Here is a 16125-nt window from a genome sequence, read left to right as displayed (position 1 = left end):
GGTGCTGGGTGATGTTCACACCACACATCTGTCAGTAACTAACACGATCCGCTGCCCTACCACCCTGGGTGAGGCTGGCTGCTCTTCTTCCCCAGCCCATGCAGAGAGACAGCAGTGCTCTACGTGTAGGTTAGCTCCTCTTTCTGCATCATTTTGTGCTGCTGAGAGTTGTGGACAAAGGTCAAGTGAGGAAAAGCGAGCAGTAGAAGTCATCCATGATCTTGCACAGCTATGCAGCCTTTTTGAAACAGAGTAGGCCCCGTGAGGTGCTTTTTACTTTTAACAGGGTAAGTTTACAGACCACCTGCTAACATATCCAGTCCTGGCCAAGCTGTGGTGACAGACCATCAGAGATGTGACATTATAAAACTTGATTTGTGTTCCAGATGTGGGAGTACATCCCAGCCTGACATAAGGGAGCTGGCTTCTGTCAGAAGTAATGCGAAATTTGGCTGTTGTGTAGATGTGTGTTACTCTTTCTCTTTTTCTTTCTTTCTTTCTTTTCTTTCTTTCTTTCTTTTTCTTTCTTTTTTCCTTCCTTCCTTCCTTCCTTCCTTCCTTCCTTCCTTCCTTCCTTCCTTCCTTCCTTCCTTCCTTCCTTCCTTCCTTCCTTCCTTTCTTTCTTTCCTTTCTTTCTTTCCTTTCTTTCTTTCTTTTTTCTTTTCTTTTTCTTTCTTTCTTTCTTTCTTTCTTTCTTTCTTTCTTTCTTTCTTTCTTTCTTTCCTCCTTTCTACATTATACGATGTTTGAGTGAAATCTATGAGTCATTCCTAATCTGCATTGCTGCGCTGCTTTTCTTGTCTGACTTTGGCTGTATCCGCTGCTGCTTTGCTCGTAACGTTGTTGCGTCTATGATGTGGTTGTGTCCTCCAGTGTCTGAAGAGAGCCCCACATCCAATGAATCCGGAGTCCTCCTGTCCCAAGATCCTACAGCTAAGCCAGTCCTGCTACTTCCCCCCAAAAAATCTGCCGCTTTCCCTGGAGACCATGAGGACACCCCAGTGAAACAGTTGTCACTCCTCAAACAGCCCCCTGCCCTGCCTCCTAAACCTATTGCCAGGATTGCCAGCCACTTAACTGGTAAGTAGGTATTCCTGGACCCTCAGCACCACAGTTTCCCTTACAGGAAAAGCTGCCTTTGTAGCGAGGTTCCCAGTGTTCTTCCTCTTTCTGTAATGCTGTTTGCGCTTGTTGTGTGTGCTGGTAACGTATGTGCCGTACGTAGGGCAGATCTTCAGACTGCACCTTCATCAAGGTTGCTCCAGGGCACTTCCCCTCTCAGCTATAATCTCCTAAGATCACTGTGGCATTTCTTAACCCTCCTCACTCTTATTCATCAAGACTTACCATCACCACTGAAGTTGCAGGATGTGCTTTGATGGGAAAGGAAGTATGAGAAAAATACTAGGGTATCTTTAAATACCCTTAATGAGGAAAGGCATGAGAGTTGAGGGGAGAGTTTTGATTTCTCCTTTTGCCCTTTGTTGCTTGTCCCTTCAACTGCCATATGGGCAGGTCCCCCTCCACACACCCTGTATCTTTCCATATATTTGTCTTGCCCCCCTGATCCTTACACAGGCAGTTCTGTCCCATGACTTCTTGCCATTTTGCCTCAGTGCTTACAGTGTCTGCCAAACTGTTCCCTCTTTCCACCCCTGCTCTGACTATTGCCCTCCCACTGGTGAGTGCAGCTCCAGTTCCCAATGACCGGGATTTTGACGTCCTCTGCTTTATGCTGCAATTTAGCTCTCACTGCATGGAAGGCAGCAACAGTAAACACACAGGCTCTGTTTTGTGTTCTGCGTGTTTTCACAAGCGTCCAAGCTCTTTGGGATTCAAAGTTCTCGGTAGACATGGAAGGAGGATGGGTGTGTCTCCTCCTCCCAGTCTCTCATTTTGACTGCTGAAGCAAAGGATGGCTATATTTATGCAGACCAAAATAGGTTCCCTAAATGCTTGCCTGCACCTTTTGAACAGTCTGCTCATAATTGCAGCTGCTGTACAGGAGGCAGCAACTCAAAATCCTGAGTTGAACATGAGGTGTGGTTCATCTTTATAATGGGGCAGCTACCAGTCTTCCCCCTGGGTTGATCTTGTGTTAATGCTGCCCTGATATTTTCAGAGCTGATGTGAGAAATGGTCTGCCCACATTTATATATTGTAGATTTTTTTTTTTCCCAGACAGTTCATACAAATTTTATCAGGTTTAAGATCTATATCAGGAAAGACCTCACTAGGAAAGAACATGCTCTGGTTTTCTGTCACCTCTATGTAGTCTCTTCATGTTTCTGTTTGAATGACCATACTTCTTTGTCCTGTATAGTTTTGTACATTTTATGTGAAACCTCTTTACTTTCTTACCTGCCAAACTCTGCACATAATGGTTAATATTTTGCCTTTTGCTACAAACTGAATGGGCAGTCCTGCAGCCTGCAAGGCCGGGCAGCAGTATTAATGGCTTCACCTAAGGACAAAACCAGCTTCCTAAGATCTCCCTTAAAACTTTGTCCCAATTTTAAGAAGTTGCTGAGAAATGAGGCCAATATGGCAGAAATAAAATTATAGGAATAGCATAGGAAAAAAACTCAGGTACTAAATGTCCTTGGTTCATAAGCCATTCTTTTGTAAGAGATAACAGAAGAATCAAAGGATGAGGGCTTCTGGAGTAGTTTTGTTTTTTCTGTGAAGTAGAATCAGACTCAAATTATCAGCAAAAGTGACTTGCTTGATGGCGATGACTTTCATATGAAAGTGAAACAGAACTGTGACTTCTCTTACTTTGTGGTGTCCTTCAGTGGTGTCTCATCTAGTCCTATATAAAGTCTTGTATGTGCATACAGATAAACTCTTGTACATGCATATACAGAACCTTCAGGGTGAAGGAACAGAGATTCAAGTTTAGTCATAGAGCCGTAATTTAATTGACAGTTATTCCTGCTGGTACTGAAACCCTCGTTTATACATGCCTTATAAATAAAAGTATTCAGCTTGTTCTTAAGGGTCCATTTACTTTGGTGGTCCAAAGGATATATATGTTGCTCAGTGCTTTGTGTTCTCCACTGGTAATTATATTAGCCGTGTGCAATCTTCAGAAATGAGCAATCAATTCTAATGAAGCATCCTCCTCAGTGAGAAGCAGAATTAATGCTATTCTTTGTCTAATTACTCCAGAGACATCCTCAGCTTGTGAGTGAGAAAACAAGCAAAATCTGAATTCTGGCATTCAAAATGAAAACTTTTCTGTTCATGCTGCATACACATTTTTCTACTGAAGAATTTTTGAAAAGGTTGAAGTACAAATTAAAACATACCAGGCCTGGTAGTGGAGAGTGACAGAAGTTTAATGGTCTGGTAGCTCTGTTCAAGGGACTGCAAGAGGAGATGTGATCCTGTGAAGGGTTCAGGTACACATGTGAAAATGCAGAAGCAACTCAACTTCTGTCTACATATCTGTATGTGTATGTGTACATAAGTGTATCTATTTTACAAACATATATTAAAAAATCACTACAGACATGGTCAGAGGCAAAAAAAAAAAGGAAAAATATTTTAAATACGAACCTTGAGGGAAAAAAGTCGGACCTTCTCTTGCTCTGAAATTATTCCTAAGTTCTTCAAGAAGTTATGCAGACTGACTTGCAGGGTTTGACAAAGAACTTATTACAGGTTTGAGAAATGGAAAAGAAACATTCCTTTCCTCTGAAAGCATTTTGAACCGTCTCAAATATCTATCCCCCTGTGCCAAGACAAAGATTGGCCTTTCAGTTGATAAGAAATGCACATAAAAGAGCAGGCCTAAATAAACACAAAAGAGCACATTTAATTTTGTGGAGAATGAAAAGGAAAAAAAAATCCATTTTAAAGATGGAAGGCAGAGAGAATTGCCTCTAGCAAATATAAATCACACAGCCTTGGCATGCTTCTTCTCAATGCTGAGGCTCTGTAGAGATGGGACAGTATAGAAACAGGGCGGGAGCCAAGAGCAGACTGCAGGGCAGCCCCTGGGAATGATGCCAACACCTCTGCAGAAAGTGCTCCATGCTTTTCCTCACACCATGTCCTGTGGTCTTGATGGTGCTGCCTCCACAGGGAACATCCCTGTCACAGCACTGGGTGTGGATGTGCCTGTGTAGCCCTAGAAGACAGGCAACTCTAGGAGAAAAACATGAGCCTTAACTATTTTGATACCGTTGTTTCACTGCTCTCCTGTTGGCCAGTCACCTCCTGGTGAGCCTTCTACTGGTTTTCAAATATGATTAGTATTAGACACACAGATAGAAATTTCTTTTGTTGTTTTACTTCTCCAATATCCATATGCAGAACCCAAGCATTTAGGACAACATTTGTAGCTTCCTTCACTGAAAATTTAGGAAGCGTTGAAATAATCACCTGGGACCAAATTTAATTGGGGTGCTGGGATAAAGTCCCCAGATTATCACAAAATCTTTAATGGCCAAGTGACAGGAGACTAGGCATGTCTGATTTGATAGACCCCGATGTTGTAAAGTTCCCTTTGATCTTGATTCATTAAGCTGTTAATTTTCACCAGCACAGATAATGTTTTCTGAAATTAATTAGATATTTTCCGACTGAATCACCAGCAACCCATAAAGTCTCCAAAAACACCAGAGAACAAAATATGTGCCACTAAGATGGGATCTCAGTAATACCTGAGTGTATTTGAGCCCAAATTTAGCCTAATATTAGAATGGGGTGTAGCTTTGGTTGTATCTGGCCACTTATCTATTGCATTTAAGCTGTTTGCATTCTTTTGCTTTCTCCATTCAAGATTTTGAAGAGACACATAGCACATTTTTAGTTTATTTTTAGATATTGTGCTTTCTGGTTATGTCTGTGTAGAGTCAGAACTAATTCATAATTAGAGGCAAACATTTAACAGGGTAGGAAATGTTAAAAGTCCTCAAAAGTTACTTCTTACAATACAGAAGAGACAAGAATGAGGTTTGACAACATGAATGCCGGGGGTCCTGCTACCTTGCAGCAGCTGGTTATTAGTGACAGCTTTATAAAAGTTTTTGCAACTACAATTTGTCCAATAAATACTCTGCAGTATTTTATAATGCAGTAGTCACATATGTGTCAGAAGACTCCTCTGGAGATGAGCCCAAGACATAATCCCTGAGCTTCCTCCACTGTGACGTTACCTCCAGCTGCCTGCTCTGGCTGGCTACATTCATGAAGACAGGTTACATTCATGTGGGGGCAGTGGACAGTTCTCTCACTGTGTGCTCAAGGGAGAAGCAGCAGAGCAAAAGCAGTTCTCTTTCACCAGGTTCTCATGGGAAACGGGACCCTGATGCAGTTTCTCCCTCTATACTTCCTCTCTCTGCTGCTTCCTGGAGAGTAGTACCTATCACACAAGCATCAGGAAGTCTTCTCATTTTTGAAACCCTCTTCAAGGCCTTGCATAGGAATTCATGCAGAGCTATACTTCTCAACCTTTAGGCTGATCATGCCTTGTTTTTGTTCTCCAAATTCAACCTGAGCCTTGGATGCATATGTGGTACAGAAGAACAGCAAAGAATTTCTGTCTCCAATCTTCCCCTGAAGACAGGGCTGCAGATCTTGCTGTAGCCAGCAGGAGATGCACGGCAAATCTTTGAGAACAGTTTTTAACTTGTCTTTATGAATCTGCTCAAAAACTCATTGAAACAAGAAAAGAGGCTCCCACCGTTTAGGTACAAGTGATTACAGGAGAGAAGAGCTGAAAAAGTAAAAGCTGCTTGTCCAAATGAAGCCAGCAAGTATCAGACACATCACCCCATTTCTACTATGGAGCTCCCTCAACAGGCCACACTGGTTTTTGCACTGTTTGTTGAGTTTGGGGAGTTTTTTGCACATTATTTTACAGAATTAATTACTTGGAAGGAATTTAAAGAGTATCTCATTAACTTTATGACAAGTTGTATTAGTTGTAGTAAGTACAGAAAATTCCTTGTAGTACATAGTACAGCAAAGGTCACAGTATAAGGTCATTCAGGTGAGGAAGAACCTTAGCAGGTCTTTAATCCAACCTCCTGCTCAAAGCAGAGCCAAGTATGGGATCAAACCAGGTTGCTCAGGCCTTTGACCAGCTGGGTCTTGAAAGCTTCAGAGGATGCCAGCTGTACAACCTGTCTGGATAAACCTCCACTAACTGGCTCTTCTCATGGCAGGGAAGATATTTTCCTTATAATCCAGTCTTGAACCTCTTTTTTTTCACTTTTTTCCACTGTCTTTCCTCCTCCCACCACACACCATGAAAAGTATTATTGATAACCTGGCTTGTAGGTACTGGGAGGCTGCTGTTAAGCTTTCCCCCACAATCTGTCTTTTCTCCAAGCTGAACACGCCTCAGTCCCTCAGGTGCTCTAGCCCTCAGCCACTGCAGTGACCCCGTGCTCAACTCATTCTGTTTTTTTGATATCTTTCCTGGTGGATACTAAGCTTGCAGTAGTCTAGATACAGTCTAAGGACTGCTAAATAGGAGGGCATCCTTCTATCAATAGAAGAATCCTTTGATCTTCTGGTTTTTCTTGTACCACCCAGGAGTCTGTTGTCCTTCCTTGCTGTCAGGGTACAACGCTGGTTTACATTCGGGCAAGGAGTCAAGAAGGAGCATTTCTGCTACTGGCAGTATAGCAAACACAGCCAGCTCTGCCACAAGCCCATGATTCCCAGGCATGTCCTCTTTCTCCATGCAGTAATTGATCTGGGGCAGAATTTGAAGATTTTAATGAGCATTTCTACAACCCCTGCTGCAGCAACATTTGCTGCCATACACACAGGAGTTTCGAGCATCCCATCTGCAGCAGTTGTATCTTCAGTGTGTGCTGACCAATTCTCCAGCCATGTTCAGTGACTAGGAAGCATCAGAGTTGGTATATTTGGTGCACAGCTCCAGTGTACCACTAACACATCAGAAAAACCATATAGGAGCAAACCTGTGCAACAAATAAACGTATGTTTATCTCATGAAAACCCCAAAAGAAATGCAGATGCTAACTGCAGATGTTAGCAAAATTATCTCTATGGAAAGGGTGAGGGATGGCCTGCTTGTCAAAAGTCTGATGTGTAGCAAATATTGTGGCATCCACAACTGTCTTTTAAGCAATTGATTGTCATCAAGAGTGGAGAGGTTCATGTCTTAATATCTTTTTCATCAATTCTAGCATACAAGTTATTACATAGTGCTGAGTGGTCACAACCCCACTGGAAACCAACATCTTGCAAAATTGCTCATTATTCTCTTGAGCATGAAAAACCTCAGCCAGAAGAGATTAATCAGACTTGCACACCTGGCTTCACACAGTTTGCTTCTTTTTGGTTACAAGCGCTTTGTGCAATGATTTAAGACTCTGGTAATGTTTCACTGAGAAGACACTTATCATAGATACCTTGTTCTTATTTCTCCTGTCCAGCTTCTTATTTGTCTACAGATGCCCATGTCTGATGTATAGTCCATGCTGAAGACAATAATTGTTACCACGCCGGTTCATAAATCATGTACATTGTGAAATTAAAACAAACAGAGGAAAGAGCTGTAAAACTCGGTCACCTCACTCTTACATGCAGGGAGAAGTTGTTCTATCCTTGACTGTAGATGATGGTAGCACAGTTTCCAACAGCGCGCCCGGAGCCCATGGATTTGGGCAAGGCCCCACTTGCTCCGCATAGTCACTGATCAGACCACACATTAAAACTTGCAGTACCAAGGTCTCCATTACTGGCGTCAGTGAAGATACACAGTTACATTTCCCAGCAAATGGATTGAACTCTCTTCCTATTGTAGTCATTCTCCTTTCAACCATTTTATTTAAACAAAGTAGAATTCTCCTGAAGGTGAAGGGCAGACAAGTAGATTTAATTCCTCTGGTTCATTTCCAAGAGTCTGTTTTGGTATTAGGACCATATTCAGACAAGCTCAAGAACCTGGGTGTAACACAGTCAGTCTGAATAAAGACATGAAAAATAATGGGCAAGTGTCCAGTGGAGTCACCCAGCACTGGTACCATTGAAAATATGTTGATGAGAAGCATTTGTTTAAATTTAAGTGGAATCTTTGTTGTGCTGAGTCGAAACCAGAGTGTGCGCCTCTGATTCACGATGGAATGAATATGGGACTGCTCAGGATAACTAAGCTAGACTTGTTCTCCTGTGCAATTCCAGAGCTGCAGTGCCTGTGCCACAACTCTACTACATGAATGCTTGCATGAGGAAAGAAATTTTCACTATTTAGAACAAAGAAGGAAGGATCTCTGTTTGCTTTATACCTGAGCTATTTGACATGTCATGCTCACTTCCAACATACAATATTGCTCTGATCTTCAGGATCACAAAAGGCAGCAAACCCAGATGAACTTCCAGTTATTCTTTTGTCAAAAGCAAGAGATGCCTGCAGTTGGGATCTCTTTGAATTCGCCATTAAGGATGGCTGCCACAGAGTGATGGGGCATCCAGGAACAGGCACTGTCAAATGAAGACTTTAATTGACATACTGCAGAAAGGGATCTTAAACCAACCTGTATTTGTCAAAATGGAAGTGCAGATCTCAGTGTAGTCTTTGTAATTCAGGACAAGCTGTAGAAGTAAAATTGCCTGAAGCATAAATGTATGAAGAAACCCACTTTTTTACTACAAGTCCCATAGGAGCCTTATTCTCAGGGCTCTATACGATTTACTCTTTACTCTTTCTGTTATTTACCTTTTATTGAAGAAGTGTGTTCTTTTATGCAGGATACAAAGAGGAAATATATACAAATAATATGTTTGTAAGAAAAACAAGGTGACTTGAAGACCTTTATGTGCTTGAATAGAAAATCCTGAAAGTGGTTTTTTTTTCTTTTACTGCTTTGGCAAACTCATGAGTTAAATTTCAGCCTTGGTAGAGCCATCAGAAGAATTTTGCCTGCAAGAGGCGACATGTTAAGTGAATCTAATATTACGTTGAAAGGTGAAAGACTTGGATTCTACTCTCTGTAACTCTTCCACTCTGCAATGTGGAAAGGCCACTTTTTCCCCATGCCCCTACATCATGGTGTAACCCCAGCCAGCAGTCACGCCCGACACAGCCACTCACTCTCTCCCCCACCAGTGGGATCGGGGAGAGAATCAGAAAGGTAAAAATGAAAAAACAAATTAGTTGAGATAAAGACAGTTCAGTAGGGAAAGCAAAAGCCATGCACACAAGCAAAGAAAAACAAGGAATTTGTTCACTGCTTCCCATGAGCAGGCAGGTGTTCAACCATCTCTAGGAGGGCAGGGCCTGCCCCATCACAAGTAATGGCTACTTGGAAATACAAATGCCATCACTCCCAACATCCCCCCTTCCTCCTTCTTACCTTCAGTTTATATACTGACCATGATGTCATATGGTCTGGAATATCCCTTTGGTCAGCTGGGGTCACCTGTCCCAGTTGTGTCTCCTCCCAGCTTCCCATGCATCCCAGGTTTTCTCAACAGTGTGGCAGTTCAAAAAGCAGAAAAGGCCTTGGCTCTGTGCAAGCCCTGCTCAGCAGTAACAAAAACATCTCTGTGTTATCAACCCTGTATTCAGCACAAATCCAAAAGAGCTCCATACCAGACACCGTGAAGAAAATTAACTCTACCCCAAGCAAAACCAGCACGTGGTATTTCATCTTCGCACTCCCTTTGACCCCTCTATGTTGTTAGCCTATAGAAACACTCTGGAGAGGGGGAAAGCTTACACTGTCAGCATCTTGCTCCTAGCATAGCAAAACCACTAATATCAAGTGGATACTGTGGAAGATCTGACTAGCACTAAAATAAGTCAAGAGACATATCTGGACTTGGCTCATGGTCTTTTTTCACCTTATGATGCTTAATCATTTTCAAGAAGTGTTACTGCTTGCTAGTCTTCATATCATCCTGGCTGTTAGATACAGGTGGAAGAACAGGCAATACCCAGAATAGGCCAGGAGGAAGGAAAGAATGAAGGGGATGGGGGGAAGGATAGTTTAAACTAAAAAGAACCATCTGGAAAAGGATTTTAGAAATCTCATACTGCTCAGGAGACCAATGACCTTTGGAGAGCAGCATCTAACTCCCAAGCTTCCTCAGGTCAAAAAAGGATTCTGGCCCTGCAATTCCATGTTGCAGCAAGAGGAATGGACTGAAGTTGCAAGAGACGAAAGGTCATGCAAGCATTGCCCACAGAGCTAAATTGCAGAGACAAATATGTGCAGTATTCCAGGCTGGAAAGGGCCTGGCCTTCCTCCTAGGGACAAACTCAGAGTTGTTGCTCACAGTGTATATATTTTGTCTCTCTTTTGCTCTTAGCATATGTTGTGACCATTTCCCCCACCCATCTTGGCAACTACAAGCCCTCATGTTACTTCTTTTCCCTTCTGAAAATATTTCACAGTGCAACTCCAAAAATCTCCATCCTTCAGTTGAGTTCTGGAAGAGGGGTTTGCTTGTGGACCTCTCACGGATTTCTCATTGAAGTCAGGGAAGTCTTTGCCTGGCTGATCAACTATGGGTTTCAGTGAACATTTAGGTAGAGTTAAAAAGGTAAAATTCAGTGCATGAGTCCAGGGAACAGTGCTTGCCACTTCTGTAAAAGAATACATTAGTCCTAACAATCTACTGCCCTTTAACTTTTCTCCTCATGTACCCTCCATTTTTCAAACCTGTCCTGTTTAGTATTCAAACTTTATTTCTTTTCTCTTTTGCCCTCTACTGTAATTTTTTTACACCAGATGTTTTGCACATTACAAACCCGTAAGAAGCGTGACTTGTAGTAATTGCACTGCAGTGGCTGAAATGGATCAGGAATCCCTGAGCTTTTGCTCTGGCAGTGATGGTAGTGAGTCATCCTGTAACTTCAGACACTGAATTGCTCTCACCCTAATTGCTCTCCCCCTATTTGTGCGCCTGTTGAGTGCAAGAAGCTGCATCTACCCCACAGGGCTATTTTGGAGGATTAGGGCTTTAAAGCATCAAAGTGTGCCACAAGCCTTGTTAAGTGTTGCTTAATGTGTTTATTAAGGGACATGCACAGCCCTGAGATGTTTTTTTGTGGGACTCAGGAGTGCTGCAAAACAACAGCATTTTTTCTGGAGACCATGCTGAGCATACAATAGGAGTTGTCTGTCACAACAGGGAAGGTGTGGAGTAGCAACCTCTATACCTGCTCACCCAGGCAGTTACTCTCGTCTCCATCTTCCTGACATAAAAATTAACACCAGGGCTCTCTTTCTTTTTTTTTAGATCCTGGCGCTCCTGTGAAACTGCCTTGTATGCCAGTTAAACTGTCACCTCCACTACCTCCAAAGAAAGTCATGATTTGCATGCCTTTAGGGGGGCCAGACCTCTCTCTCTCATCCTATTCCACGCAGAAGAGCTCCCAGCAGCCTTTGACCCAGCAGCACCACACTGTCCTGCCATCCCAGTTAGCAGCTCACCAGCACCAGCTCCAGTACGGCAGCCACAGCCAGCACCTTCCTTCTGGGTCCAGCACGTTGCCCATTCACCCTTCAGGGTGCCGGATGATCGAAGAACTGAACAAAACACTAGCCATGACCATGCACAGGCTAGAAAGGTAATGGATCAACTTTTAAAATTACATACTGGTGTTGCATTGCTTGGTTTGGTTTAGCAAGCCCCAGCCTTCTCGGAAAGCACTGCGGGGGTGCTTAGGATAGAATGGCAGTTCTGCTCTCCCACAGTCTCCCGGACAGCCCCACATGCCTGCTCTAGCTAGCTGTCGGCTCCACAACATGGTGGCAGTAAAGGAGGCGAGAAGGGTCCCTCCATATGGACCTCAGAGGAACTTTTATTACATGATGACAAGCCAGTTCCCAGAGGCAGAAAGACCACCTGGTGAGGGACCTTGGGGGTTTTTATGGGGACAAGGGAGGCAGAGAAAGCACATGGATGAATGATCTTAGGGTGCAGGGGCGGTACATGGGCAGAGTTGGGGTACTGGAACCAAAAGGACCTGAGGGAGTGGCCAGGGCTAGGGGCTGGGGAAGAGGGGACCATGTGGGAAAGGCAGAAAATTTAGTAAGAAAAGCAGTGGGGAAATAACAGCACCACATCTCCCCCTTTCTTATTAAATCGAAGAGGGAAGAGCTTAATTTTTATACAACAGAAAAATGGTAAAACAATGCAAAATAGTTCAATTTAAAATGATGAGGCGGCTGGTTGGTGTTCACTTTGGACATCGGTGCCAGTTGAGTTCTCACACAGCAGCTGCTTCTGTAGCTTATTCGCATATTGTATTCTGCTGGGGCTGCTGGGATGGCATCCTTTTGGTTGCTACTCGGCTCATTTCTGGTCCGGGTAGCGTGGCAGAGACGGGGGGCAGCGCTGCCATTCCCACGCCGTGCGGCGCGGAGCCGCAGCTCTGCACTGATACCCTCGGGGCAGGCCGGCCCGCACGGTCCCGCGGCTGGCCTGCCCCGCATACTGGTGTGCACTGTTCCCTGTTAACCTCAGTATCAGTGTCATCGCTTGAGTTATGTGCCTAGGACTTGAATGAGGTGACACCTCAGGGGTTTAACAGCTTCAGGGCAGAGTCATTTCTGGAGAAACAGAGACAGGGGAAGAGCCTTTCCAGGCTTGTTTGACGAGTTTGTGGCAGAAAGGAAATATAAAGACCAAATTTCCTGAACCCTGTTGTCCTGTTCAAGGAAGTAGGTAATAACAGCCAATGGAGAAGATTTTAATAGGACGTGCCTGGCTTGCAATATGTACTGCTGAGGTATAACTGCAGAGCTCCAGTTGAGTGGAGGATTGCTAAATGCAAGGAAAGGAAGATTCATGAAAGAGCAATTAGAATCCAATGTGCCACTCCAGCAGGGCATCTGATTAGTATTACCAAATAGCTCAAAACAATTCATGTAGACTTTCTAAAAGTCACTTAGAGGGGTTTTAATACAGTATTTAAATTATTTAAATTAATTTAAATTGTATGTTTGATCTTAAAATAAGTATTTAACCCATTCCACAGCAGCTACCTTCTTAGCTGTTTGCATCTGGCAAGAGGTAGCACATTTGATCAGAAATGCCTTACCCACCTTGGGGCTGTTTTTTGTTACTGTCACTTATGAGTATCTCTGAGTGTTTCTTCAAGTAGTCTGAGTAAGTGAAGTAGCATGTTGTATATAAATGCAAACTGCCCTCATAGACTGCTACATCAGCAAGCTTTGGAAAATTTATTTTACCTTTCAGAGGAAAACCAAGAAAGTCCCAGAACACAGAACGTAGTCTGAAAAATTACATGTTTTATTTAGTACCAAGGACAGCTTTGTAGCCAGCTTGTTCTAGGAGCATCATATCGTCCTTCTGTTGTACAGGAAGGCAAAATATTTGGTCTAACAGACAAAATGCCTAATGATTTACCCCAGTACGTCTTTCTGATAATGCTGCCTTCATTATATTCCATAGCTGGAAACAACTGGATTATTGATGGCAGATTCTCCTTACTGCCTGAAAAAGAGTTGGCAGACCAGAGGCTGTCTCAGACTGCCAGCTTATTTTAGTACCAGAATAGTGGCACATCTGTGATTACATCATGGGGCTAATGTTTCTACAGCATGGGGGAATTCTCAGCTGGGGAAAAACTACTAGGGCTATGAAGGACATTCCTATTCCCATCAGTGAAAGAGCTGTAGAGGTAGGATTAGAAAGAGCATCTACATTGCCTCCCACTGCCATGCCCAGTGACTACCCATTTACCTCTCACATTGCCATCATGGCTGGTGAGGTGCCTCTACACCACCCCAAAATTCAATGTGCCAGGCGCAGAGCATAGCTGTTGTCTTCCAAAGGCTCCTTTGGGGCTGCACTTCCCATGCCATCCCCAGCTTAGGTCGGACGTCTTAATGTCTGGCTCACACTTGTGCAGAAGGCCCTTTGTTAGCCTGAGCCCAGTGACATCTCTCAGAGCATGACTTCATTGTGGCATCTGTTGCCCCACAGCAATGAATGCTCCAATTTCTAGTCATCCATCATGTTTATGTCTACAAATACGTTTAACTGATTTCAAGACAGGGATGCTGTTTGGGTTTAACTATTAATTTGAAGCTGAAGCTCTGCTGCTTGTTAAAAACTGAGTAAGCAAGGATTCATGTCCCAATTTGAAGCAGTTGCTTCCCTTTGCAATTAATAAGAAGAAAATAAGAAAAGGTTGTGGCACTGATATTTCACATTTAAAATTAATATGAATCCTAGTTCATGATATTGGAGACAGATTTTTCACAGCCTTTTTTTTTGTGTTGATAAACTTATTTAAATCATGGATTAATGTATTGAGTACTTCAGTTGTGCTGCTTGTCAATACAAATCAATAACTTTTGCATTCACAAGGGAGAAAATAGGTCATGATTGTCTCCTCTGCAACAGCAATTGTTATTTTTGTAGTATTTAGAGGTAGAAGTATTTCAAACCATTTACAGGTCTGTGGAGCTGGTCTTGCTGTTAAATTCTTCATTTGCTTTTTCAAGCCACATTGTGATCTAGATAAATTTGCCAAGTTTGCTTGAAGATTTGTGCAGATTTTTTAAATATATTTATTTAACTTGGGAGACAATTATTTGCACCAAATACAACACCATGCCACTGTTTTCTACAATTTTTTGTAGAAAAAAACAGTGCTTACTTTCCCTTACTGTAAAAATCTGCATTAAACCCAAGAGAAATTATGCTGCAGTATTTGTCACTGTACACTTCAGCCCAAAACTCTTGAGGGCCTGTTAAAACTGCAGAGATCCTAGATCTCCTTCCTCTGTTTGAAATTCGGTAGTGTGCTCACTTCTGTAGCATGCATAGGATATGGAGTGACATCCTTTGCTGTTCCTTCCAAGCTAACAATGTACTGGGCTACTGCTGTTGGGTCAATAATCTTGAGGAGATGAGAGAGCCTGGTAAGTCTCTGAGGCACCTTCTGGTGAATACTAAGGGACTTTTTCTTCTGATGTCAGACATTATCTCAAAAGTATCCTACAACTTCACAGAATAATTGCCATGGTGCTGCAGTAGCAATGCTGCCAGGTCTGGTATTTTGAGGGATTATTTAGAATAGTGTTTTGTTTTTAATAAGGGATGATCATATAAACAAGTATAGATCAGGTTTCAGCTCTACATTTTTTTCCTAATGGAATTTTTCCTTTTCTTCCTTGTATCTAGTTTCTTTGATCCTGGTGCAGTGGAAGCTCCTCAAGGTCATTTAAGCTCTATTGATACTTGCTGTATCAGGTTGTATCAAATCCATATTTTGCCCAGTAAACTTTTCTTAGACCTCACAACTCTCCTCTTCACCACGTCTCTGAGTGTGGACATGAAAAACAGATGAAAGGCTAAAACATTCTGTTCCTCTAGCAATCTGGATTTTTTGCTCACACAGTTAAGGTCTCTGGAATTTGGATAGTGTAACAACATTTGAAGACTGATAGTTGAAATCAGTGCTTTGCCAATGAGCCACAGGCTTGCCAGAGAAAAATTAGCTCTCCCTCTGTACAGACCTGGAAGCCAGATTTTTCTGTCTTTGACCTTGAGAAAGTTACTGAGTCTCTCTATTTTCCCCTCTGCAGGAGTGATTGCATGTAACTGCCTCACCTAGATCTAGTGCATATTAATAAGTTAAGGTCTTAAGGTACATTAAAAAGCATGTAATAGCTATTCAAGTCCCAGTTGTTCTTATGGCTTAAAATGGCAGTTACTTCCTGGATTTTTTTATTCAATTTTATTACAGACATTATAGAACATTAAGTTCATTTGTGCACTTAACGCTTTTGATTGCAAACATTTTCTGGTACTCATAACGTCTATTCATACCCTATTCTCAGAAGGGCAATCTGCCCCTTGTCATAGTATGACTATTATGACATGTCATTTGTGCTGCCAGTTTGCCTCTATTCTCCCTGATAAATTACCAGTTTTATGGTAGATTAAGTTGAAACAGAGAAATGTGTAATTTCCATGTAACGTTTTTTCTGCAACCTCTGTTGCCAATTTGTGTCCTACTGCAAATGACTTTCTCCTTCAGCCCAAAGGGTGTGTGTCAAGCGTAAGTAAAACTCTAGATTTGGACACCATTTTTCACCATTTTAGAATGCATTTTAGGAGTTTATGAAAATCTGGTAAGCTCTGCCACCAAAA

General features: G+C 42.5%; 1 protein-coding gene across 1 annotated transcript in view; it reads left to right on the top strand.

Moving 5' to 3' along the window:
* The window catches only part of PHACTR1 (phosphatase and actin regulator 1), a 308164-nt gene that overhangs the window by 238210 nt on the left and 53829 nt on the right, over window positions 1-16125 (top strand). The window contains 1 exon segment of the mRNA XM_039549910.1: window positions 11233-11563. Within this exon segment, the coding sequence (XP_039405844.1) occupies window positions 11233-11563 (331 nt within the window).

This window comes from Corvus cornix, chromosome 2 (assembly GCF_000738735.6).
Source record: "Corvus cornix cornix isolate S_Up_H32 chromosome 2, ASM73873v5, whole genome shotgun sequence".
In the NCBI taxonomy this organism is placed as follows: domain Eukaryota; kingdom Metazoa; phylum Chordata; class Aves; order Passeriformes; family Corvidae; genus Corvus; species Corvus cornix.
This window is presented reverse-complemented; position numbering and strand designations above follow the sequence as displayed.